Below are 25,725 nucleotides of genomic sequence, written 5' to 3' on the forward strand. Positions count from 1 at the left end.
AAAGATCAGGAGGTCTGAATAACGTCTGGAACCTTGAATTCATATTTACTCTTAGTCTGGAGAGCACGGCTCTTTGAAATGCTAGATTAGATGTGTAAATTCTGTCTGATATGTTTGTGTGGACCTGGGTGTTTGTGTATGAGTGTGTCTGAGTGAATGAGAGAGAGCACATACTTATGCATGCTTGGTATGTTTGCATATTGCACATGTACTGCATCCACTATGTAATTTTAAGTCCCCTCATCTTTACAGCTTTAATTGCTGGTGTAAATGTCCACGTGCTTGTGCATAAAAAGTGTATATTCACAAAAAGGACATAGTGACAGAGGACAGGGTGAAGCCTACACTTTCTGATGACTCCTCCGGCAAGTAGTAAAAAAGTGTGTGTGTGTGTGTGTGTGTGTGTGCAAGAATTTGTGTGCACGCCTACTTTCACCTCAGATCAAAGGAACAGGGCATTTCATCAAGCACTAACCAAGTGTGACAAAACCACCTGCAGGCAAACATCAGCCAATGAGAAATCAGCTTTTTGGCATGCAGTAGCCAATCACTGTTCCCTGTGTGACAGCACCAGTGTCCCCCCAGCCATGCCCCATGTGACTCTCTAGACATGAAAGCCACGACAGTGCTCACTCTTTCTCTGACACACACACACGCACACGCACACGCACGCATGCATGCTGAGCATTAGAAAGCTGAGGTTTGAAGGCCTCTGTCTTGCAGTTTGTCTCTTTCATCCACAGGTATTTCTTTTTGCTCCAAGGAGGTAGTGTGTGCACATCCAAAAACATGAGAGGTTGTCCTCTAAAAGTTAGTTTGGCTCAGACAGTGTGTGAGATTATGGCCCCTAGCTGGAGCTGGAGCTTTCTTTCGTGTGTCTCCACTCGTTATGACATGTCACTGCTGCTATAAAGGGTTCAGATGACAATGACCACCAAAGGTAATGTAGGTGCTCGATGTTCTTGGGCATCACTGGCTGCAAACAGCTTCGTAAAGAACAGAAAGTAACAACAAATTCTAATGGACTTGGTTAATGTATTTTTATGACTTTGAACTCCATGCCAATACCTCTAATCAAATATGTGTTGGGGTAAGATGAACTTTTGGTGAGCAGTGTGTAGGTCTAATATCTGGAATCCAAATATTTCCCTTGCATCTTGATTAATGTTGTGGCTGGTCCGGTGAATGAAATAATTTTTGAACATATTTGTCTCCCTACTCACATTTGATTTGATCTGTGAGAAATAAGACCTTTTTTTCTTTTTTAGTGACCATCACGGGTTGCTTAAAAATAGAAAAACTTGTTTGTGCTCAGTAATGCAGCTGCGAGAAGAAGATTGCAGCTGCTATTTGGTGCCTCAGCTCGGGTACAGACTTCAAAACCTCATTTAAGTTGTTTGGCACAGGGAGATGATCTGTATATAACTTTTGTTTGTTGTGCTATGCACAGAGCTGACTAGGCAGTGTTTTTATGTGGCCAGAGATGCATCTACTTTGACACTATTTTCCATGTGTGAACACATGTGTCTCTGACCGTGCATAAATGTGGTTTGACTGATTGGATCTTAATGGGTCTTCAGTGTGTTCTCATTGCATTCACATCCATATTTAGGCTGCGCACTTGTGAACAGACCACCCAAGGTGTTTTTATTGCAAAACATGTACAGCTGATTTTCAGAATTTTCACAGAAGTTATAACTCCAACATGGTACCAACCTTGATTGCTTTGCTCTTCCCTCCTCAGATGTTTGTGTCACTCTGTACCTGGGTTTGTCTGTTTATCAGTTTTCATTGAGACAAGGAGAATTGAAGACAAAAAAGAATAGGTTTTGTCCTCCAAAAGAGACATTAATATTAGAATAAAAAATGCAGAAAGTCAAACCAGGGAGATCTGGCAGTTGAGTTTTTTTTTTTTTTTTTTTTTAGCATGTCCATTAACAGTCTTATTAAACGACTGACATCCATATCAATCCATTCACTCCAGCTTTGATCCTGAACCCTCTGAGACTGTCAGACCCGGCACTGTTCTCTCTCTCAGCCAGAAGATGGTGGTACGAGGTTGTTGTCATTGTTGTTGTCGTAGCTGCGTCTTGTTCTTCTCCCTTGCCCCCTGTCACTGCTGACTTATTAGGTTGGTCCTCTGCCATTTGGAGATACACCAAATCACATTATTCAGTCGGTCATGGATTAGACGAGGAGGAGAGAAACACAGGCTGAGGGATGATCAAAGAAGGCCCACATTCACCTCACACTGACAGACTAACTGGGAGACAAAGAGATGGGGGAGGCAGAGCTAAGAATCTGATTTAAGGGGAGAAAGAGGTAAAGTTTAGGATATTTGGTGCAGGGCTTTCAGATTACTGGCTCTATCTGTCTGAATTTGGATTTGTCCGCTGTTAGTGTGTGTTTACATCACTAACAGCAGCTGCACAAACACACATTAAAGCATTTTAATGCGCTAGAGATTGTGTTCTCGTGTTTGTGTATGAACATATGTTGTGTGTTTGCGTCTGTGCGTGTACGCATGCCCAGACCTATGTGAGCTCCTCGTTTCCTCAGTGCACCATTGGGCCCGGCGGCAGAAGAGGGAGAGGGAGAGAGAGAGAGAGAGTGTGAGTGAGTGAGTCACCCAGCACATGAAAGAGTCAAAGTAAAGGATCTGCCGTCCCAAAAAAACATCACACAGCTCCCTTGCTCACTTTTTGAAGTCATCCAAGAGGAGGGAGGGAAGCGACACACTTTCTCAATCGCATTAAAACATGGCGTCAGGCAGCTCCCATCTTGTTGCACGCTATAGATTACACTTTGGTTTGAAGTGGAGTTTTAAGTGGGACACCATGATATTGGGCTCTGTTTTTGGGGTAAAGTTCCTGATACAACTCGAAAGCATCCTACATCTGAACATCAGGCAGACTTCTTGATCAAAGGAGGGATGGAGGCATAAATAGACAGGAAGTGAGGCATACCTAGGCAGAAAACTATAAAGATCTTTGTCATGGGTCAGTCAGAGTCACATGACCAATTGAAAAGAAACTTTACATCTCCCCTAGTAAAAATGTTGCCGTCACAGTTCTTAAGTTAAGAACATTTCCTATAAAGTACGTAGCTGACACAAATCTGTGTACAGAAAACATAACTGAGACACTTTTCCTGCAGTTTTAAAGTCTGTCCACCTGCTTATGTTAAAGCAGTCTGTGATGCTACAAGCAGCTCCATCAATTAAACATCCAAAGCCTCAAGTAAACTTTATTTTCAGACCTTTACGATATGGGTTAAATGTTAAGCCCACTCACACTGATGGTAATGGATGTAATTGGTTTTCTGATACCAAGAACTGGCTGGTTGAGTTTGTAATCACTGAACGCTTGGTATGTTGTGTGTGTGCACGTCTGTATGTTTGATGTATGTTTATCTGCGTTTGCGTGTGCCCATGATGCATTATTTCTTTTACTGCGTGTGATGCGGCACTGACAGTGAGCAGCAGGGATGAAGAGAATCACTACTGACAGGCAGTGATGGCAAACTGTGAAATGGAAATAAAGCCTCTTGTCATTACAGCACCAACTCTCTCTCTTGCGCACACAGATACACAGGCGAGCGCAGCAAGACAGCAATGATTACAGACAAACGAGCAAATAACATCTCCCAGCTCTCCCTCGCTGGCAGATTGAACTCAAATTGTTATGAGAGACATGCGTGGAGAGCGGAGAATCATTCTGAATGCTTACAAATACTGCTGCCACTAAAACTGAAGGCTTTGGTGGAGCAATGGGGAAAAGCTACTCTTTGAAATCAGTTTTTTTGTTTGTGTGTGTGTGTATTTGAGAGAAATGAACCCCACAAATCAGATCTCTAGAGAGCATTATACAGCATGTTGTGAAACAGGAGGGTGAAACTACCAAACGCTGTTAAAAGAATATGCTGTGTGATTCATTGTTGCCTCAAAAACGTCCCTGCCCTTTCCCAGATCACCTGTCAGTTGGCAGTTAAATTGTGTCCTTTCTAAAGTGTGGAGTGACATCATCCTTGCGTCAGCAAGTATTGAGTGCAGTTTTATGTCTTCTATCAGAGTTCAGCTTTAGGACGATGCTGAAAACCATAATTGCTCTTTAGCAATGTGAGATGATTGGAAACATATCGGAGAAAAATGCCATATGGAGGCAATATCCTGTCCACGACTGTAGTCTTCACTGAACAGATTCTGAAAATACTTTTTTTTTTTTTTTCCTTTTAAATACCGCTGGAAAGAGACACACTAACTTTAACACACACACAGGAGTTATCATGCGTTAGCAGCATTACTCTACCGAGAAATGTTTACTTTGGTTTCTTCCTCCTTTAGCAACAATACAATGGTACATTCCAAACAATGGGACTGCACACCTTGAGCAAATTTCATTGTAGATCAAACTCTAGAAGTGTGTTTGGCTTCCATGTATCCTGTTTGTCCATTATCTGTGTTTGAATAAGTGTGACTTGTGTGCATATCTTTAGGTCTGTGCGTGTGTGAGAGAGAAAAAGTTGTCACCCTGCTTTTTGCCACTGTGTGTGTGTGTGTGTGTGTGTGTGTGTGGTGGTGGTGGTGGTGTGGTGTGGTGTGTGTGTATGGATGCATGCATGCGTTCGTACATGTGAGTGTGTGCGTGCATGTGCTTGGCCTGGTTCCCACTGCAGATTATTAATTAAGTTCTGGTAAGCGGTGCATGCCTTGCCTTCAGATCCACTTCCACTCTCTTTAACACACACGCACACAAATACCCGTACACATGCACAAAACACACACACACACACACACACTTCAAAGCAGCCGCACTCCACACCGCTAGGATTAAGAGGCGATTGAAGAGCCTGATACAGCCTCAAAGTGCCTTCAGCACGAAAATGCCTTTGGCAGGGCACAGGTAGTCTCTTTGAAAGTGCTTACACACACACACTCGCACAGACACACACATATGGCTGGACTTTTAATTTAGCTCTGATTTTCCCTTTGTATTTGTCACAGTCCTGTTGGGCTGTTTTTCCTTGCATGTACTTTCCACATCTACATCTATTTCCAGCCATATTTAATGTGTGTTTAGGTGGTTGAGCTGTATAATGTATGATGTTGTATAATGCTTCCTGCTAAATTCCCCTGAGTGACTGGTGGTAAAAGGAATAAGCTAGTAGCAAGCTCTTTATGTTTTTATGAAACATCTGAGCATCTTTGCATGTCAATATGGCCATATGTTTCCATGAATACGCTCACATGTGAACTCACAATCATATACAATACACAGAGTTACATACACCTCATTACCCCACAGTCAACTGCAGAAATGATGCTGATATTTCACTTTCATTTTCACCACAGAGCCACATCCCTTTCATTTTAGAATATGGATTACAAAGCTAATGACATCAAATCAAACAAGTATGATTTGATGCAACATGTGTTTTGGTGTTTGTGGTGGTTTTTCTAAGAAATTAAACCAGCTCACAAATCATCAGTAGATATGAGGTGGAGGAACACTAACTATCCCAGTGTCACTTCAACTAAGCTGTTGCCAAGACAGAGCAGTCCTACAGCAGTAAAGGGAGACAAGAAATGTGTCAGCCGTAAGGAAAAAACATCGAAGGACTCCGTTTGCGCCCCCTCTCCCACACACAGTTCTTTCTCTTGCCTTTTCTACACCCTTCTTTGTCTCCCCCTCTCTCATCAGCTGCTATAGGGCCCCTAGGGACGAGCGGACCGCCACTCAAAAGAGTCCTGGCGCAGGAAGACAGGCCCGTATCCTTGGTGATGGCTCTGTGTTTCCGTGGTGACAGGTGTGTCCGCTCAGAGCGGACGGCAGTGTTTGTCAGGAAGTGTTTGGATGGGGCGCAGAGTCCAAACGAAGCTCAGGTGTTGATGGCTGTGAGGGGAGCATTCAATGAAGCAGTGTTTGTTAGTGAGTTGTCTGTCTGTCAGTGGCTGTCAGGACAAGAGAGTTAAGTGTGTGTGTGTGTGTGTGTGCGCGCGTGGTTGTGTGTGGTTGTGTGTGGTTGTGCGTGTGTCTCATGGGTCTGTGTATGTGTGTTTTTATGTATAAATCAGGTTTACTGCATTTAAGTTTATTTATTGAGTGAGTTATCATGATGAGTGAGTTATCATGATGATTGAGTGATAATGATGGAAAATAGAGGAGCACTGTGACGTTATATACAGCAAATACAAGCAATTGGTGGTATGATAACTGCAACACTAAGCAGATTTATGAATGACAATGAATGCTGATTTCTGCATTATGTGACCACTCAAAATAATAGCAGAAGAATCTGAACAATGTGTATTTACTGATTCCCTGTATACTTTCAGACTGGAATATAAAACCCAAGTTGATCCACATCCCCTAAAAAGACTTGACTGCTTTTCAAATAATGACCTACTGTAGATCCCCCATTAATTTGAGCTTTAGTCTTTCTATAGTAGTTGTATAGACCTTGTCACTATGCGCACAGGCAGCCATTGGCATCACCATCGAATTCCAGCACTTCACACCCTAATTATCTCACTCCACCGTTCAGCCTCTCATTGAAACTCTGGCATCACAACACAGCTAGCTGAAAGGAGACAGATCTTGTATTAGACACTCGCAGTCTTCCCTTCCAGCTGGCTAGCTTCCCATAGAGAAACAACGGAAAACAAAGAGACGAGCAGCGCTCAATAAACTCCTAACAACAATCTCCATTCACTCCTCATCTGTCTCCACCGTGTTTGTGTCTCCCAGCTTCTCCCGATCACCTCTTCTTTTTTTCTTCCCCATAGCTAATTGGCAGCAAAGTTTTAATTCCCTCCCTGCCCCCCTTCTTGATAAGTGATGAATTGTTGGCAGGGGATCAAAGAGTAGTGGTGCCCACTGTGCACCATGCCCGTCACTACCTGCTGGCACACATGAGCGTTGGGACTGGCGCCGTGCCAAGGGGCCACAGGCCTGCGCCACGGGGACACACTGCCAAAAGGCAGAGGTCAACATGAGTGTGTGTGTGTATGTGTGTGTAAGCATGGGTAGGTTGGGAGGGTGGTGTGTCTCTGTGCACTTCCTAACAGAAGATTCAATTTCACAACTCCCTCTCTCTCTTTGTGTATCTATCTGTCTGTCTGCATATCTCTTTCTCACACTCCCCTCTCCCTTCTTGTTGCAGGCCAACAGCAGGTTGAAGCAGATTGAGAAGGAGTACAGTCAGAAGCTCACCAAGTCTGCCCAGGTAATCAGTTTTCTCTTCCACCCTTTTTTCCCCTCTCTTTCATTTTATATTCCTCTTTTTCCACCAAACCATTTGAAGGTATGGACAAACGTACTGATGGGAGAGGTGAGGGAGCACACATGAAAACACACACACATACACACTCTCTTGAACACCTAGCGAGCCACACTGCCCTTTACCATTAAGCATATACACACAAACACACAAGTGCACAAGAAGGTGCACACACACACACACACACACACATACGCACACACATCCCATATCTGACACAAGGTTTGTGCAAAGTCCAGACAAGTAAATCCACATACATAAAACACAGACGCATGTATTACAGTAAGAACATCTAAAGCTCTATTGTCTGGCTTTTCTCTTCACTTTTCTTATCCCCTCTGTCCATAGATTACTGCTTGAAAATTGTTCCTTTGCAGTTTGAACAGAACTGTGTGAAGTCAGGACTGGTTTTTATGCTTCATTCTAAAGGGCAGTTCCTCTCTGTATTTGCCCATTAAAGCTGCACTAAACAATGTTTTAGATTAAAAATGAATCAAATACCTATGTGTGATGTGAAAGGCATTGCCTGTAGTGACCTAGAAGGAGGATAAATATTAGACTTATATACACAAGGTGGCCAGAAACACAACTCCAAACTACTGCTAATGTTGCTCAATGTATCCATGCACTTTGTCAGTGTTAGTAGGCAGTTGTTTGTTAATGTTAAGTTAATGTATCAAAGTTTACAGCTTGTTCAGCTGCCCCCAGGTGGCCAAAAATCAATCCATTGTCAAGCCATTGTTAGCAATACCAGTTGTTACCAAGGCATTATGCGGTATTTTGCGCATACATAAGTTATAGTTATACATTGAGTTATTTCATGGGAGCTACTGAGCCTGTCCAAGTAGCCTCTGCAACTGAAACAGAAGTGTAAATTTACATTAAAAGTTACTTGATTATATTTCTGTTTCTTGTTTTGTTGCATTTGTCCCCTGTCAGTTCACTTCTACTAATATTCTCATCTCCTTCATTCTCTCTTGCCTGCCTTTAATACCTCTTTACTTCATCTCCATACCTGTTTCTCCTCTCCCTGTTGATGGCATCGCCTGGCCACACTTTGTAAATCTCTGTAATCAGGGGCCATATGTTTAACATTACTGCTTGTCTCCTCAGACTGAGCCCATTTAAAACAAAGACAATACTTCTCTCCAACCAGGAATATAACTTCCTAGGACACCTCTGTCATTCAGAAAGATGTCTCCAAAAGTTCAGGCAGCTTTTACCTCACCAGTTTAAAAGATCCAAAACACCCTGACTAGTGTTTACCTTCTAAAGGAAGAGTTGTCTTCTTGATTATGTAGCAGGCTAAAATATCACAATCATTTGGCTATAATTGCACCTCGTTACCCAAAGAGGAAATTCAAAGAGGGGGTTTTGTTGTTTTTCTTTCTTTCTTCTCCTCTTTAAATCCCCCCATTTTGGGTTGGCTGGCAGAGGCACAGAGTTGAAAGCAGGGTTGACAAGCAGATGTTGTGAGAAAACGGTAGCTTATTAGGTTACACAATGCTCGACTTCAAAAGAAGTCGGATGCTGTGCGAAAGTTCAGCCATGTTTGCCCGCTTTGGCAGTGCGGTATGCCACCACATACACAGCAACAAGTGATTAATCCTCCTCATCCTGTTTTAGGGGACACAAAGCTGGCACAGGTTCAACAAACAACACTCTCTCTGACATTAAAGAAACGTCTCTGCATGCAGAATTCAACACCTTTGTTGAAGAGTGTTGTTATACAGAGGGTTATGCTGATGGTGTGGGTTTTTGTGCAAACATATTAATATGCGTGATTAATGCAGGCTATTTGTCGTGGGCTTGGGCGGCTTTGTTTTAAAAGGTAAAGGTGGAACTGAGGGGTTTTTGTTGCCTACCCCTTGGGGCAGCTCAGTCAAATGTAAACAAGAGGCCTTTGAACCTCAAAGGCTAACCCTAGTTGTTAACCCCTCAGTGTCTGACAGGGGGCATCGCTCTTGAGCTCAACTGCATGGCTAATAGCCCAATTAAAAACATACCACACCATACATTATCCTGAGGGAACTGGAGACACACCACGAAAGGGTATACGTTTACATGCCTGCACATACACATCCCTCTCTCTTTCACATTACCTCTTTGCCTTTGTCTCTTTTTGGCTGCCTCTCTGATTCACACACACACAAACATACACACACTCTCCTAATTAGTGTCTCTCCAATCCAGTCCTGTGTGTTAAGCATCTAGCTGTGAGTGGTCCTCCTGGGTGACCTGTGAACTGAACATGGCTGCTCTCTTCCCCCACTTAATGATCAGGCTACAGTGGGTGGTTACTGTGGTGCTGGTGGGAGATCATTACTTTATCCCTGACCGTCCACCGTGGGAGTGGGTAGGTAGGAAGGTGGAGGGAATTTACCATGGGAGGCATAGTGCATGAGATATACCATGTTCTGGAAAAAAAAAGGTTGAAATTCACTTTGTATGCAAATATACCTCATTTATTTCAGCACAATACTGGTTGATCCACAAACAGTGTTTACACGTAACCTCTCAGGCATGTATGCACCAGATAGGATCTGTTACAGTATTTATTCCTTTTGAGACATTCTCACTCCTTAAAAAAACAGTGTGTATCTCCTTCACTGCGGGTTATTATCTGTGTTGATCAATTTTAAAACAGCTATAATCAATACTTTATATTAACAGTGGATGAAATGATCATATTTGATATGAAAAGGGGCTTAAATGTAGTAATGAACCCACCGATAATCATTACCTGACTACAGCCCTCCTCAGCTTTACAAGCTGTTTTACTGTTCATCAGTTGTGGTTTTACTGCATGCAGCTTTACTGTTTTGTCTCAGCGCTCTCATCAGTGTCGTTTCCACACATATCAAACAACTGTTAAAAAAAAAAATTACTCTAACAAACCCACTGCACCCTACCCTCTCAGCACCAAACAGCAGATAGACACAGTTAGTGACTAACTGGTGAAGATCATTTGCAATTTGGCTGCTAAAGATGTGTAAACAGACAACTGTTTGCCAAAATGTTCACCAAAACAGCTTTACAAGGTGATGATATATCAGTGTGTTTACAGCTTGTCTGTGTGGTGCGTGTAGCGGATAAGAGGTCTTGAAGCAGGCTTCACTAATTCATCATCTGCCAAGTTTTCACACTCACTTCTTCTCACTTCTCATATAACAATACAGAGCATTTCCCCTTCTCTTTGCAGTCTTTTTGTGGCCTTAGTTATTCACCTTTCTGTTTACAAACAGGTGAATAAATAACAGACCTGCTCATTTCTCCCCCTTCGTCTGTACCTCGGGTTCATGGAGAGGTAAGCCTGCCTTTAGCCCTAACCAGAGATGCTAGCAGGCTGGGAAAATAGACAAGTCTCACCAGACCAATTACAGACTTAAAAAGGCCTGGCTGGCTATCAGACAGAGAAAAAGGTGCTGTGGTCTATATATACAGGAATAACAAGACAGACAGCTGAGTTGAGTAGTTTAGAGTGCCGCCACCGCCCCAGGGCTGAAGACCAGCAGATGCAGGGAATCCATATTGCAAAATAATTATTACACCCAGAAATGATGTTCCCATAATAATGTGCCATTTGTTGCTTTCATGTGGCTTTCCCACTGACAAAATAACCCTAATCTCCCTCTCATCTCTCCCTGCCATCTCTCTCTCTCTCTCTCTCTCTCTCTCTCTCTCTCTCTCCTCTCTCTCTCTCTCTCTCTCTCTCTCTCTCTCTCTAACTCTGTGGTCGACCCGCATCACTCTAACTCCCATACTCCCACACAGTGTGCAGATTCCAGCAGGGCTAGTCCTCCAGAGTTTGAACACGGTAAACAATTATCTGTCTAGCCCAAAGCCAGCAGCAGCATTGCTCCCACCCCCCTCACCACTCCCTCTCCTCCCCACCTCTGTCTCTCGCTCTTTCCCCCTCTCTCCCTTCCTCTCCCTCTCTCTTTTGCTCTCTCTCATCTTTCCTCTGCCTTTTTCCCTGACAGTGGCTTAAATAGAATGTTAATTTTGACTGGAGGATTTCAAAGCTGAGGCAGTTCCTTTTCATCTTGGTGTGCACCGCAAGTTCACCAACACAAAGTCACTCTCCTCTTCAAAAAGGAAGTTGTTTTTCCTTCCTGTCTATTTTTTTTTACCTCCCTCTTCTCCTTTCTCTCTCTTTCTTTGCTTTCTCTGTCTTCTGTCTCATCTCAAAAAAGACACAAGACATGAGACTCTGGGAAAAGCAGTGTTTTAAGGAGGTTGTTACTGCAGTCCACATGCATGACAAATGCACTGGCCATTTGGTACAAGTCATTTTGTGAGACCAGTGAAATGAAGTGAATCAGCATCATTCACTGAACTTGTTTTGCACTTTGCATCTGGCAGCAGGTTTTTCTCTCCACTTTTATTGCTTTACTGTGTCACTTGTTTCCAACATAAGCACAGAGAAAGTACATATAACATAAAAATTATCTATGCACTTTGTCAGTATTCCAAACTATCTTTTTATTTACTCAGTGACCAGTGGGTTACACACTGTGTGGTCAGTTGTCCAATAGCCACTTATACTGACTTTCTGTCAATCTTTCACACACAAGTATCAATTAAAGTTAAGAATTAGAATTAAAACATTTGTTTTCTTCTCACCCATAGCTAATTGCGGAGCTCCAAACATCTCTTTGTGACTCAAAGGAGGAGGCTGTTCATCTGCAGCAGGCAATGGAGAAGCAGTTGGAGGAGGCCAACACTCGGTGGGATGAGGAGAGGAGGACAATAACTCACCACGCAGATCAGGCCAACAAGGTCAGTGTCAGACACTTATGAGATAAGTCACATATTAATCATACCAATTAATAATTCTATCTATCAGCATTGTTGATATGAGGAACTAAATTACTATGCTGCGTTTTTTCCATTTTATATGAAGTAAATGTATAGGATGTTGCAAAACGCCACTCCTCTACATGTAATATGGAACTTGTTACTTAATCAATCAGGAGTCCAGAGCAATATTACTGCATTATCAGTGTTAGCAGCATATTGTAGCGGAGACATATACCTGAGATAAAGACCACCTCTCTCCTCATTAGAAGAAACAACATCACTTTCATGAAATATAAAATTAATTTCAGGGCAAAAGACTAAAGAGGCTCTATCATATAACAAGGTCCACTTATTTAATGAGTGACTAATTATTTGTAGCAGTTCTTTTCTGTGTTGAAGATATTAGCCAGCTGGAAGAAAGGACAGCAGAGACCAACCGCTCCTACAAAACATCCTGTCTGTCATGTATTATTCAACAGTTTTAGGGACTGTTTGTCTAAATATGAACCCACCAGCTAGAAACATACAGACTTTTTAACTAGATCCCATGATATTGTATATAGACCAAGTCCTTCTAGGCAAGTTTCTCCACTCAGCAGCCATCTTAGCAATACCCTCGGGCAGTTTACTGCATTTCGCGGTTACAAGACCAGGCTTCTGTCTACATAAATGGGAAGAGAACCATAACCTCAGTTTCAGTGGTCAACAGGACACACAAACTGCATGTATAGAATCACTACTCAAATCTGATTACAATCGCTTAAAAAGTTTTGCACTTTGCCCAAGATAAGGTTTAAAACTTTTTTTTCCACAGGTTATACTTCTCTAACATATGCACAAAGTTTCACGACACCAATCACATCCAGAGTGTCTCCTATCTTATAATGTCTCTGATCTAGTTTGTGTGATTAAGCATTAATTAACAGTACTATATCAACAACAACTTGTTTGTGTGTACTCTCTGTACTTAAGTACATGTAAATATACCAACTGGCTCTAATGGAGGGTATCAAAAACTGTACCTTTAGCAGCATTTGCACTGCACTTTGGTTAGTCTTCAAGGTGGCAACTGTTTTATCTGTTTCTTATCTTCCTGCCTTCCTTATCTCCCAGCAGTCTTATATACTTCCTGTCCTTTATCATTGGTCTCTGCTGTGTTCATCCAAAACCTTTAGACTTAAAAAATGGTGGGGGGTGGTGTGGCAGTAAACTACATCCTTAAAAAAGCCTTGTCTGGATTTGACTTTTATAGAGTAGACACGGGTCGCTTTTCTTTTGTTAAAGCATGGTCACAGTTTGTGTGCATGTGCTCTGTCATTTTTATAGCTAGTTGCAAACTCTATAGTGTCTTTAAGTAGCTTGTGTGCTCTGTGTCTAGCTGAACCTTATAAATCTGTCTGCTGCACCCCACTTCTGAAGTCAGAGTCTCTCTATATCATTACTATCATTCTCTTTTACAGATAAAATTTAAACTGAGGCTCCTTTTTTAGTGTTAGCTTTATTTTTATTTATGTTTATTTCATTTAACATGTTCTAATTAAACCAAATCTGTAGAGCAATATTCAAATTTACTGACAAGACACGAAAAATGTCTCTTGTGATGAAAAATCTCTGTTTGATTTGTGTCACAGCTTAACAATTGAGATGTTAGATTAGTTAGTGTTTCCCTGATTTTCATCCTGCTCCATGCAGATTTCCCTTTTGGAATTACAGGATCTTTTAATCTGCCTTCTGCCCTAGCAACCACACTGGGACACAGTGGCAGTTGATTGGGTGTGGCTCACTAAATAAAGAGTTGTTGTGTCTGGGATCTGGACATTTTTCCCAACTCAACCTTGTCTGTTTGTGGTTGCAGCTGCCACACATAGTAAGGAGGCAGGTCTGTGAGCCTCCCTTTAGATCTCCTCTCCCTCCAGGCCCTAATAGCCCCCCCCCCCAATCCCGGCTCAGACCCGAGTTAAAGTGGGCAGTTTGCTCTGAAATGGCTGTCCCTAGTCCTGCCCCACACCTAGAATATCTGAACCATGTTCCTCTATTGCTACCAAAACAAGATTGACAGTGAAGGCTAATGGTGGCTCGTGGTCTAGATCATTCTGTCCAGGCAGACTAAATGGTGAAGGACAAACAGCAGAAACATTGTTTGGTTATTCTATGATGTATTTACACACACTTAAATACACAACACAATAATTATGTTATCATGCTCTATTTTGCTCTTGATTGTCACTGTAAGGGAGACTGTGTGACACAGTTGTCAGCTACACTTGCTCATATTGTAGCTTTGGTGGCTTGTAATTTAACTGTACCATGACACAACACACACGCTGTTTGCCCTGTCGTAGCCTGTGTTACAAGACACAGGCCTTGGCATATGTGTTAGAGGCAGACAAAAGCTTTCTGTTTCCATTATCTGTGTCCTCATTATTATGATCCCCGCTGTATTAACCACCCGCTAATGAGACTCCAATTAATGGTTGAATTGCTTATTAAAGGCCAGACATGAGGGGAAGGAGGGAGTCAGTGGGGGAGAAGAAGGTGAGATTGGTCAAACAGAATAAAACAGAGTCAGTGTAAACTTGAAAGAAAAGGAAGAGGAGAAGGGCGAGATGGTAAACAACGAAGGGGAAGAAAGGGAGAGGCAAAGAAAGGATGGAGGAAGTGTGAGGATTGAGACAGCAAACAGAAGGACAAGGGGAGAAGGGGGGAGAGAGAGAGAAAAGAAAGAAATGGCGGAGAGCTGTCAGTGGGCCATCAGAGGGAGTGTGTCGCCTGCTGACATTGTTTCCATGCTGCTCACTTCAAAGGGCTCGGATTATGAAGAGAGCGAGGGGCTTCAGACAATGGGAGGGGAAGAAAATAACATCAAAGTTAGCCGCGCATTTGAATTGGGATAATCCCAAAACAGTTGTTCTGAATGCATGCTGCACCAGATCAGATGTCCCTTTTTTTCCTTGCCAGCCCCGTTCTGCCGTTTCTAGCCTGAATTTAGCTCCCTCTGTGGCTCTACTGTACTTGTGACTTCTTAAATGTGGGTGTTAACTGCAGAGACCTTTGTATCTCGTAAACCCCTTTTTTTAGAACAACGGTAGTACAGTTAAGTATGCTCATTATCTGGGTTTTTTGTAAAGTGACGTTTAGGTGGAGGAGTATTTTTGTGTGGTGTGTGGGAGCGTGTTATGTGCGTCTGTGTGTACATATAGGCATGAGCGCTTGAGTGTGTGCCTGCTTGGCGTGTGTTGTCACAGACAGGGATGTTGGCTTTGCACTGGTGCTGCTCTGCTCAGTTTGAATAACAAATAACCTGAATATCAAAGTGTGTGTTGCAAACTGTTGCAGAAATGAAGTGCGCAGGCTGGTTACTACAAAACACTGGTGCAGATTAATGAGCAGACAGACTAGTAGGTCACCCAGTAGCCTTTTTGTTTTGACCTTCTGATGTGAACTTAAAGCTCCATTAGGGATATGTGAACATGCTGCCAATATAGCTGAACCCGGCTCTGCAGCTTTTAGCCACTTTTAGCTAATTGCTTTCGTACACAGGATAATAAATAAAAAAGAAGCTGAGGTTTTGTAAATTCCCCTTTCAGTGTTCCACTGTATTTCCTGCCTTTGTTTTCCCGTGAATGATCTTGCATATGGAGCTGTGGTCAGAGTAGGTAGTGGGCCACTATTCCTGATCCAGTTATATTTAGGTTACCAATTATCTCATAACAGTAGGCAAGGCAGGAGTGGGCAGTTTTAATGCATTGGAACCGGGCCGGTGTCAAAGGACTGTGGAAGGTGAAAGCAAGATGAAAGCATCGTATTTGCTTTCATCTGTCCAGTCTATTCATATCAGGTAAGGGGAATGGGAACCAGTATAGAGGAAGCCAATGCAACACATTGGGACATAGCCAGCATTTGGGGTTGGAGGAGTATTAACTTCCTGATGTCATCAGTTTCCCTACATGTGGTATCTCAGTGAAGTGTCTCCATTTGTGGATGGATTTTTTTATTTCTTTGATGAGACACAGGGGTTTGAGGTGAATGTGAAGTTTAATAGTGAGGTTATTGCAATTGCTTGAGTGCATGATGTGTGTTTGCGTGGCCGTGCGCACAGGCAGTGCTCCTGTGTGCGCGTGAGTGAGTGTGCGAGGCTGCATGAATGAGTGCGCGTGTGCACTCGCCTGAAATGTGCAGCTGCCAAATCTGACAGACCTCAAGCCCACATTAGCCTGCCAAGAGAAAGGTACAAAGACACACACACTCTCACACGCACCGTCTCTTCTCTCTCTCTCTCTCTCTCACACACACACACACACACACACACACACACCCTCTCTCTCTCTTTCCAACTCTGTATCTTCGTACTCTTTCTGTTTCAAACTCTGTCTGTCTCCACGCACACACACACATACACGAGCACACATGCTCACCTCGCCCTGCCAAAAGGGAGAGGTGGCTGGTGAATAAACAATGGCACTCCGCCCATAGTGTCACCCGCCTGGGCTTTGATCAGCACCGCTGTTCCTGCTCCCCACAGCAGTGCTTCCTGTCTTTCTGCCTGCTGAATGTTGCCACGCGCGTACACCCACGTGCACACCCCCACACACACACACACACACACACACACACCTTTAACATATTGTTCATGTCTCATTCTTATACATGGGCCTACATACACTATCTCTCCTATTTTCTCCTCACTAAGTATTTATCTGTATCTTTCTGTCCCTCAAACTTGCACCCAAGCATAGCTTTGAGTTAGCACCCTTGTCTCTACATCTTTCAATAGTGTTGCTTTCCCTGACATACACCCACATATACCCTGTGTTTTCACACATTCACACAGACACAGACAGAGGTACACACCTTTGATCCGGGCCATCCTCCAGTAACTTCTAGTGCTAGTCAAAGAGAAGGTCCTGTTGTAGTGTCCTGTGGGTGAACTGACAGCAGACACATTACATAATGCAACAGTGACCATTGTCTCACTCTGTTTGAGGATGAGAGTGAATACATGAGGTGCACTGTTCTTTGTACAGCAGACAATGTGGGGTGTACATTTCTTTGTCAAATTTAGATGGAGTCCATGTGATCTTGGTCCTTTGCTTTTATGCATGCACACCAGTAACGAGGGACAACACACACACACACACACACACACACACACATACACACACACATGCACACATTCAACAGGGCTAGTTGTATCAGCTGCAGTTTGTCTGTAGTTCTGTAGTTATATATGCATTAGTTTCTGAGGGGGTTGAAAGGATGACTTTGCCTGTGGGAAGGAATGGCAGTAGTGGATCAAGAACAGGTGTGCTGGATACCCTCTGTTGCAGAGGCAAAGAGCTGCTTCAATCATTGTGTGTATGTGTGTGTGTGCGTTTGTCTTCTCTGTTCGTGTGTGTGTCCACATCCTTCAACACATGTCCATGTTCTTTATGTCAACCTTGAACTATGCGTTTGTTTATTGAAGTTTGTTAAGCCATCTGTGTTTCTGTCACTTTCTTCTTACTCTGTGCATGAGTAACACTTTCATGTTTTTTTCTTTAAAGGTGTATTAGGAAATGTTTCCAATATTAATATTGAAGTAAATAGCTATATGGAGTATGGAAGGGTATTACTGCCAGTCTCACTGAGAATCAATACTTCAGTCTGTAGTTTTGTGACTTTAGACAAATCTTTGGTTTGCCTGTCTGATAAACCAAAACAGCATCTTCTTACAGACCAATGAAGACATCGAACATGACCACATCAAATAGATTTACATGCAGTATTTAACTCAGGTGTTAGCTGGCTGAATAATAACATATGAACCATAAGAGGTTATTGAGTTCATATTGTGTCAGGGCTTGCTGTTCTGAGTTACAGTCTTAAGTTGCTTAATGCAGCATTCAAACTTTTTTTTATGATGCTGTTCCCACCCAAATGATCCAAAGTGCCTTGAACCTATTGAACAAGTATTTGTGTGCTCTCTCTAACATGTCTACTAATGTTTTCAGTCTAGTGTAATTCACAAAGCCAGTACAAAGCCAGCTGTGGCAAAAAATGACAACTATGTTGTAGAATCCTGGGTACAGTTCTGCCTCCTATGTGGCTCTGTAGTGCTGTCAGTAACGCCACACTCCTACCTCAAGTTCAGGCCTGCTTATTCTTTCACATTAGCAATGGTGTCAGCTAGAAATGTGTAATTTTGGATCTATATAAGCATGTGTGAAAGCATGGATCATTCTCTCACTCACTTTGATTCTTTTTGTGTATCTGTTTAAGCACTCATATGCCTTCATGTCCACGTAAGAGTGCGCACATGCATCCCTACATGTGTGCATTGTGTTGGCTGATTGATGACTTTTCCGGCTGTGGGCAGATTCCCGGCAGTGTTTGATCCACATATCAGAGGAGGTGGAAGTAGGAGAGAGATAACATTCCAGGATGCTACAAGGGAACGTGGGAAGTAGAACAGCTCATAGAGGACCCACTCAATTCAAGGACAACAAACGGAAATTACTCATTAAACCACAGGCCTAATTCTAAGTACAAAGAAACCATAATGGCCTAATGTCTTAGGTGCTTCCCTGTTTGAAGAATCCCATGTATAGTTGAAGCTGTCTAGTCACTAGGGGGCAGAAATACTAAAAAACACAATTTCATATAAACTCAACCCTGACATATTAAGTTGCCTTATCAAGTTGTTATGGCCTAGGTGTTACTTTCCAGTAGTTTAATACTTGGATTAATGAGAGCAGCGAGACTTGAAAACTAAGGCAATGAGTGTAAACAGCTAAAATCTGCATATAGTTATAGAGTTTGGTAGTAATGAGCCTGCTCATAGTTGTAGCAACTTGTGTGAATGTTTTTCTGAACATTCGATCCTGAATGAAAGCAGTGATGTTTTTTAACACTTTGTCAAGAGTTTTTAGGCTGCAATTATATTTGCAACTTTTGCCAAACTTAACATCAGTTAAATGACATCCTATTTGATAAACAGAATATATGTATGTAAGCCCACACACAAACACACGCACTAAAGCATATGGTGCATATTACAGAGTTGTTTCCTATTCTCTTTCTACTGTAGCTCACAGCAGCTGAAAGAGGCAGAGACGGAAAGATAGAGAACAGTGTGTTCCCCCTGTGGGCATAGCTAGGTTGCAACATGTCTTCATTACCGCAGCAATTGTCTTACTATTTTCATCAGTACCAGGAAAGGCGCCGCCATAACTGTGCCATCATGTGTGCACATTGCAGTAGACAAGATAACTGCTCTATTTGACATTCAGGAGAGTTATGCCGCTGCTGCCATCGTATTATCTTCCCATTTCAGTTCAGAATCAACTCTGCGAAAAGTGCTGAAAAGCATCAAAGTCCTGAAAGCAAGTCAGTTCATACCAATATCAGTGATATCTTTCAGAGGGGCTGTCCTGGTCGACTTGCTAAAGCACGTCTTTTTATTCCTACACACAGACAGAAAGCAAAGCAAAAGCAAAAGTTTCTCTTCTCTAACACCTCAGGAGGGAGACCTCTCTCCTCCTCCACCACCTCCTCCTCCTCCTCCTACAGCTTCTCTTACACTCACTTCTTTACCTTTCCCACAATCCTTTGATAAAAGTGCAGATAAAAGAGAGTCTGTGCTCATCTCTCTGGCCATCCATCTCTCCTTGAGGTTAGCACCTCCTTTATTATTTACTATTAGATCAGTAGACATACATACACACACCGCCTTGTTCTACTAAAGCTGGTGTGTGTGTGGGCGCAGTCCACATACTGTGTCTTTGCTTATGTATGTCTGTGTGCTTTGTGCCCCTTGTGTATGTATCTGTTCTTACCCTTTTGCTTGTCTGTGTGTGTGTGTGTGTGTGTGTGTGTGTGTGTGTGTGTGTGTGTGTGTGTGTGTGTGTGTGTGTGTGTGTGTGTGTGTCCTTGGCTGGAGGCGGTGCAGTGTGAGGTTTTTGCTGCTGTCTGAAGTCGTCCAGCCTCAGTGTCATTAGAGGATCTCTTTAATCCAGACTTTGGGAGAAACTTCTGACAGCACGCTGCAAATAGAAGGCCCCGCCGCACATGAAGAGCAGCTCGGCTCCTAACAAAACACCAAGTTTAAAGAGGCCCCTGGCCTTTTTTCCTCCTCCCACTATTCCCTCCCTTCTTTCTTCTTTGCTTTTTTTCCTGCCCTCTGTTGCTTTTACTTCACCCTAGGGAAACATGCTTGCCTTATCTGAGCAGGAGGACCACCCAGGAAAGATGACTCAGGCATCGGTGTGTCTGTGTGCCTGTGTGTGTATATGTTTGTGTGCATACAACACTGGAATTGCACACTCATTTGACTGAGTGTAGCACTCACATTTTTAGAACTTTTGCTGTTAATATTAATGCATGCCTATACCTGCATGGATCGCTCTGAGCGGTGTGTTTGTTAGTGCTTGCGTGCGCGTGTGCCTTGCTAATCCTTTGAGCCAAACTTTGGAATGAAAGGCAGAGGTACATTGCTGATGGAGAGAGACCTTGAAGCTCCCGACTGTGGGACTGTGCAGCAGAGGTACATCAGGTGCCCCTATCTCCTCACTCTGGCCACGTGTTTTTTTCTCCTCCTCTTCGGTATCTCAGTGTGCTCACCTTTCTGAACTCTCTCTTCTTTATTCCTCTGCTCTGGATATTGTCACATTTCTGTCTTATCTACCCATGCCTTTGGCGTTGCATTTTGTTTACTTTTTTCCTCCTTCATGCACCTTTCTCTTTCATTCTCTTACTTCTCCCTCCCTCCACAGCTGTCCCCCTCCCTCCATGTGTCCCTCAGGAAATCTGATTTCCCCCTCTTCCTGGCCCGTTCACAATGATCCCAGTCTGCATGGCTGATAAAGACCATATCGCCCCGAGCATCTGGAGACACTTTAGCTGAATCCTCTATACACGGTCATTCATGCACCTTCGCACACTCAATACTATAGAAACAACCAACATTTTGTGTGTCGGCATGTGACAGACGGGAAGTTAGACTCCGTATTAAAATGGTCTACAGCTGCAGAACCTCAGAGTGACAAGTCCTCATCAGAGTGTTATGTGGAATTGTTATATTTACCTCTAAATGATTTGAGAAATTTATTAGCCATATAAATGTGCAAATTCATTGTCATTTTTAAAATATTTTCCCCCAGGCTGGCAAGATATTGGTATTCAGACTGCATCAGGATGTGTTTGTTGATATTAACAGGTATCTGCATTGTCCACTTTATTGTTTTTTAATTATTATTACTCATATCTGTTGATATTAGAGTTGGTGCATATCTATCACTGTGTGCCTAAACCCAGCCTGAAATACAGTGTAATACGACCACCACGTCAGACAGCGACAATGACTAAATATTTCCACGGTCCTTTCTGACTCACAAAGAGCTTTTATTCATCAGCAGAATCATCCCATATATTTCTATTAATGAAGTGACAAGCAGTGAACTTCTACCCTCAGAGTTGTTTTGAGCACATCAGATACCGAACCCACATGAAAGGCAGGAACACGTCACCCGTGAGGCCCACTAAGTCAGCCTCACTTCCCAGAAGACCTGGTCCAGAAATGCTGTGTCACAATTCAGTGAATCAGAAGTGGGTTTAGGAAGTCGGGGTGGAGTTGTCAGGGTCTCTCATCTTCTTCATCAGTTGTGCCGCTGCCTAAAAGGAAATACTTACTAGATAATCCAGTGGCATACGACAAGAAATGCCCTTTATCATACAGTAGTATATTATTTGTGTGTGCTAAAATAAACTACTCAGTAGTTTTTATTCATATTACCTGACATTAGTCATTTGTCTCAGAGGACTTGACAGTCTGTGGCATTGTCTATAGTTAGACCTTCCGATTCCGACAAAGAAAAAGTCCAAAAGAAAAGAGGGAAAAACCTCACACTCACGTGCCTTGACCACTACAATCTAAAAATTTAATAAATGGTGTTAGCCCCTGCTAAAAATGCTTTTCTAGTGTCGTTGAGCCTTTGATTTACCAATAAACAAAATGAAATGATGAAATCGAAGGCAAGGGGTTGCACTGGATGGAGATGTGGGGCTGTAATGGGATCGTGACTGCCTAAGAAATAGCCTGATTAATAGGATCAGCACGCGGGAGACCAGCTGCCTTTCATGCTGCAGAACTGAAACTGACCTCACCATGCTCCAAAAATCAGGACCGGTCTAATAATGTGTGTTAATAGAGAAATCCATCAGTAAGGGCCCTAAATGAGCCAAAAAGTGAATTTACCTGCATCAGTGGAGTGCGGGTGTAGGTTCATACTGTGGTGCAGTGTTTGAAATTATTAAAAGAAAATGATTATGTGTCAAAAAATGAGGAAAACATGTGAGGTGAGTTTTCCATCAATTTCAGGTACTGTGAGATCTACTGTATTTAACTGACAAGAAAGGTTTCAATAGTTTTTTTGTGTTGCCCCTTCCTTCTTTTTTAGTCGGAAGCTCTCAGAGAGTTGCTTCCCTAAAGTTCATCCTGGCCCTGAAGCCTAACACTCTGTGTGTGATTTATGTCAGTGGAGTGGGTTTTAGATCAGACGGTCATGCCTATCACCTGGACTGGATTTCCCTCAGCTCTGAGAATCGACAAGGCAACACCTGGCCTGCTCAATCAACTCCACTGGGGAGAGACACTGAGGATATTGATGCTAACCAGTGCCCCTCACACTTGTTGGAGGCTGTGTGTGTGTGTGTGTGTGTGTGTGTGTGTGTGGTGTGTGTGTGTGTGTGTGTTCGTGCATGTGTGTGTGTGTTCGTGCGTGCGCGCGTGTGTGTGCATGCGTGTGTGCAGGCATACTGCATGTGTGCACATATCAGTCTGCTTTTCATGCAGACTAATCAAAGACGAAGCGTCCACATGTGCACTCAAAACATCTGGTTCTGCGTCCCATGCAAGAACTGCGCCTTTCTTTCCACTGCTATCACTTATGAGTAGAAAGGGAAAAACTGCCCTATACACATACACACACACACATACAGTACATTTTCTTTCTTTCTTTTTGTCCTTTTTCTTTCATTCTTTTCTTCTTTCTTGCCCAAATCTTAGAAAGCAAAACAGATTAAATTCTTTATTGGCACCCTTCGGGGAAATCTGATCAGCTCAGGTAGTGGAACACATATGAGAGGAGTCCATATCCACTAAATGATACAGTATATCTCAGTTTTTGCCTTCAAAGAAATAATGATCCTTAAAGGAATGCAGCTTTTTAAAAAAGCCTTGAAAGTTTGCTAATTCCCTGAGTCAGAAAGTCAATCTTTTTGTGTGTCCTTGTCTAAAAATGAGTTTGGGCTTAATGAGGGAAGCTTCCCAGTAATTACTGTCATGACTTTATTATTAGCCTTTTACACATGGGAACTAATCACAGGCTGCATCTCTCCTCACTGTCCCTCTGTCCTGTCTTCTGTCTACCTTCAGCATTTTCTCATCTCTCTTGTTTTCTCTCTCTTTGGTTCAGTGTCAGCCTGTGTCTCTTTCCTGTGCAAATGAAACTGTAGATCAGCGTCTAACACTTTGCATCAGTTACTCATTACACCACACAGATCTCAAGTTGCTTTTCTTTTTTCGTCAGTCAGTCGACAACACTGACTGTCTCTCCCTTCCCCCAGGCTCTGCAGGAAAAGGTGGAAAGTCTACAGAGGCAGCTGCACTGCTCAGAGAAGAAGCTGCTTAGCAAAGAGCTTGAGACTGAAGAGAAGGTAATACAGTCACACTTTTTTCTCCTTCTCTCACTATCTCTTTTTCATGATTGTCAGGCATGTACAAAAAGAGGCCGACTGTCTCTGACTCACTCAAACTCATTTGCTCTTCATCATTAGCGTTGCATCACTCTCTCTGCCCAACATGAACCTTTTTCAACCCACTGCCCTCAGCCTTTTCGTCACACTTTGTGCTTCTTGCCAGCACATAACATCTGTATGACTTCTTATTATTAATTATGCCATCCTTTTATGGGTTCTTGAATCCCTTAACTGACCCCTTCAACACCCATCACTCGATACCCCTCACCCCTCACCCCTCAGTTGCCATCCTTACTAGACCCTCCAGGGGGCCACAAAAGACAAACAAAACTGATTTCTTCCCCTCTTTTCCTGCTCTCCCCTCATCACTCTTCCATCTCTCGTTCTCCTGTTCAGAGCCAGAGATATGCCCCCTCGCACATTTCCCAAATTCCTTGAGATTTGGCTTCAAGAGCCAGCGCCTAGGGCCAGGAATGCCACCACTGCCTGTGTTCAGAAGGAAGCCTCTGTATGCACACACACTCCCCATGGCTCTCCAGAATGCCCTGTAATCAGGCTCTGTTTTGACCTTGACACACACAGAGAAGAAAGCACTAATGACTACACTCACACAGGAGGCTCTTCTTTGTACCCTGGTATGTACACCAAAGGCATTCATTCTCTCGTGTCCGCTCTGATCCGCCTGCTGACCCTTGCACACACTTCACACACTCGTCACACACCTCTGTGTCTGGCCGTCATAAATCTGTAGGAAGGGGTCAGTGGTTTTTAGGAGCTGTTGGTCACCGACCCAGTCCCAGAGGTGCTGCACATTGTTTCCTACGACTTAGGAAGAGCTGACCTCTGAACCTGACTGCTATAACGTCAGATCTTTTTGTCTGGGTAAGGCTCTGTATTTATGTATTTTGGTAGTGTTATTCACTGTGTTGAAGGCAAAACAAATTGATTTATTGGTGAAAACATTTTCCAAACATTGGCAAAATCCCTTGAAGTGATAAACAAATGCAGAGTGGTACAAGAAATGTGCCTGTGCTCCAGTATTTCTCTCTCAAAGTGAAGATTAAATTGTTTTGTCTTTACTTGCCTAAAAGTTTCTTAACAACCATTATGGCAGATTTCAGTATTTTTCAAGATAATTTTCAGTATCTCACAGCTTACTTCAGATAGATACTCTGTGTCAGAAGTGAAAGGTGTTTAATACTCCAGAGTGTGAGGCCATGAAATATACATATTTACAACTAGATAATGCTGTTTCAGTCAAATGTTTATTTAGAGTATTAACACATATTGTGTTTTTAAGTTTTTAAGTTTCATTTTTTAAACATAAAAAGATGGTACACATAATTTCTATTAATGGTTTTTCCATTCGTAATTTATGCTTTTATTAAACACATTACAACACTCAAAACCCACCCGTACTTGTGGTGTGTAGAGCTTAGTCCCAGAGGAGAACCGTGAATTTTCAATACTGAAAATGCTGCTTTCTGGTATTAAATCAGCAACATTATGATTTAAACCAGGCAATATGTTGTAGCAAAGAATGAGTAAACAAGGCTAAGAATCTGACTAAGCATTTGGTACCAATTTTAGGAACTTGACAGTTCTTGATTCTCTGCCGCAAACACATTTCACTAATTTTTCGCAGATTGTTTTGCTGTGACAAAGTTGGCAGCAAAGACACTGAGAGGAAGTGAGCCATAGTAGAATAAGAATGAAGTAATCTCAGCGCATCAGCCAACTCGAAGCTGAAACCGGTGTCTGACAGGACAGACAAGACAACTGAGGCAGGATCTTGAATGATGAGATGTGAAGCACACGGTTTAAGTAAGAGCCTATCAATTAGGTAATGTGACTTCATCAGAGAAAGAGGAGGCAGTGGCAGTGTAGACTAGTAATAGCTGTCTCTCATAG

General features: G+C 42.8%; 1 protein-coding gene across 1 annotated transcript in view; it reads left to right on the plus strand.

The window, feature by feature from the left end:
* Positions 1-25,725, plus strand: part of cep112 (centrosomal protein 112) — a 94,454-nt gene that overhangs the window by 61,608 nt on the left and 7,121 nt on the right. Inside the window, 3 exon segments of the mRNA XM_018670857.2 lie at positions 7,162-7,224; positions 11,911-12,060; positions 23,683-23,772. Coding sequence (XP_018526373.1) covers positions 7,162-7,224; positions 11,911-12,060; positions 23,683-23,772 — 303 coding nt within the window.

The sequence above is a fragment of the Lates calcarifer genome, linkage group LG11 (assembly GCF_001640805.2).
Source record: "Lates calcarifer isolate ASB-BC8 linkage group LG11, TLL_Latcal_v3, whole genome shotgun sequence".
NCBI lineage: Eukaryota > Metazoa > Chordata > Actinopteri > Centropomidae > Lates > Lates calcarifer.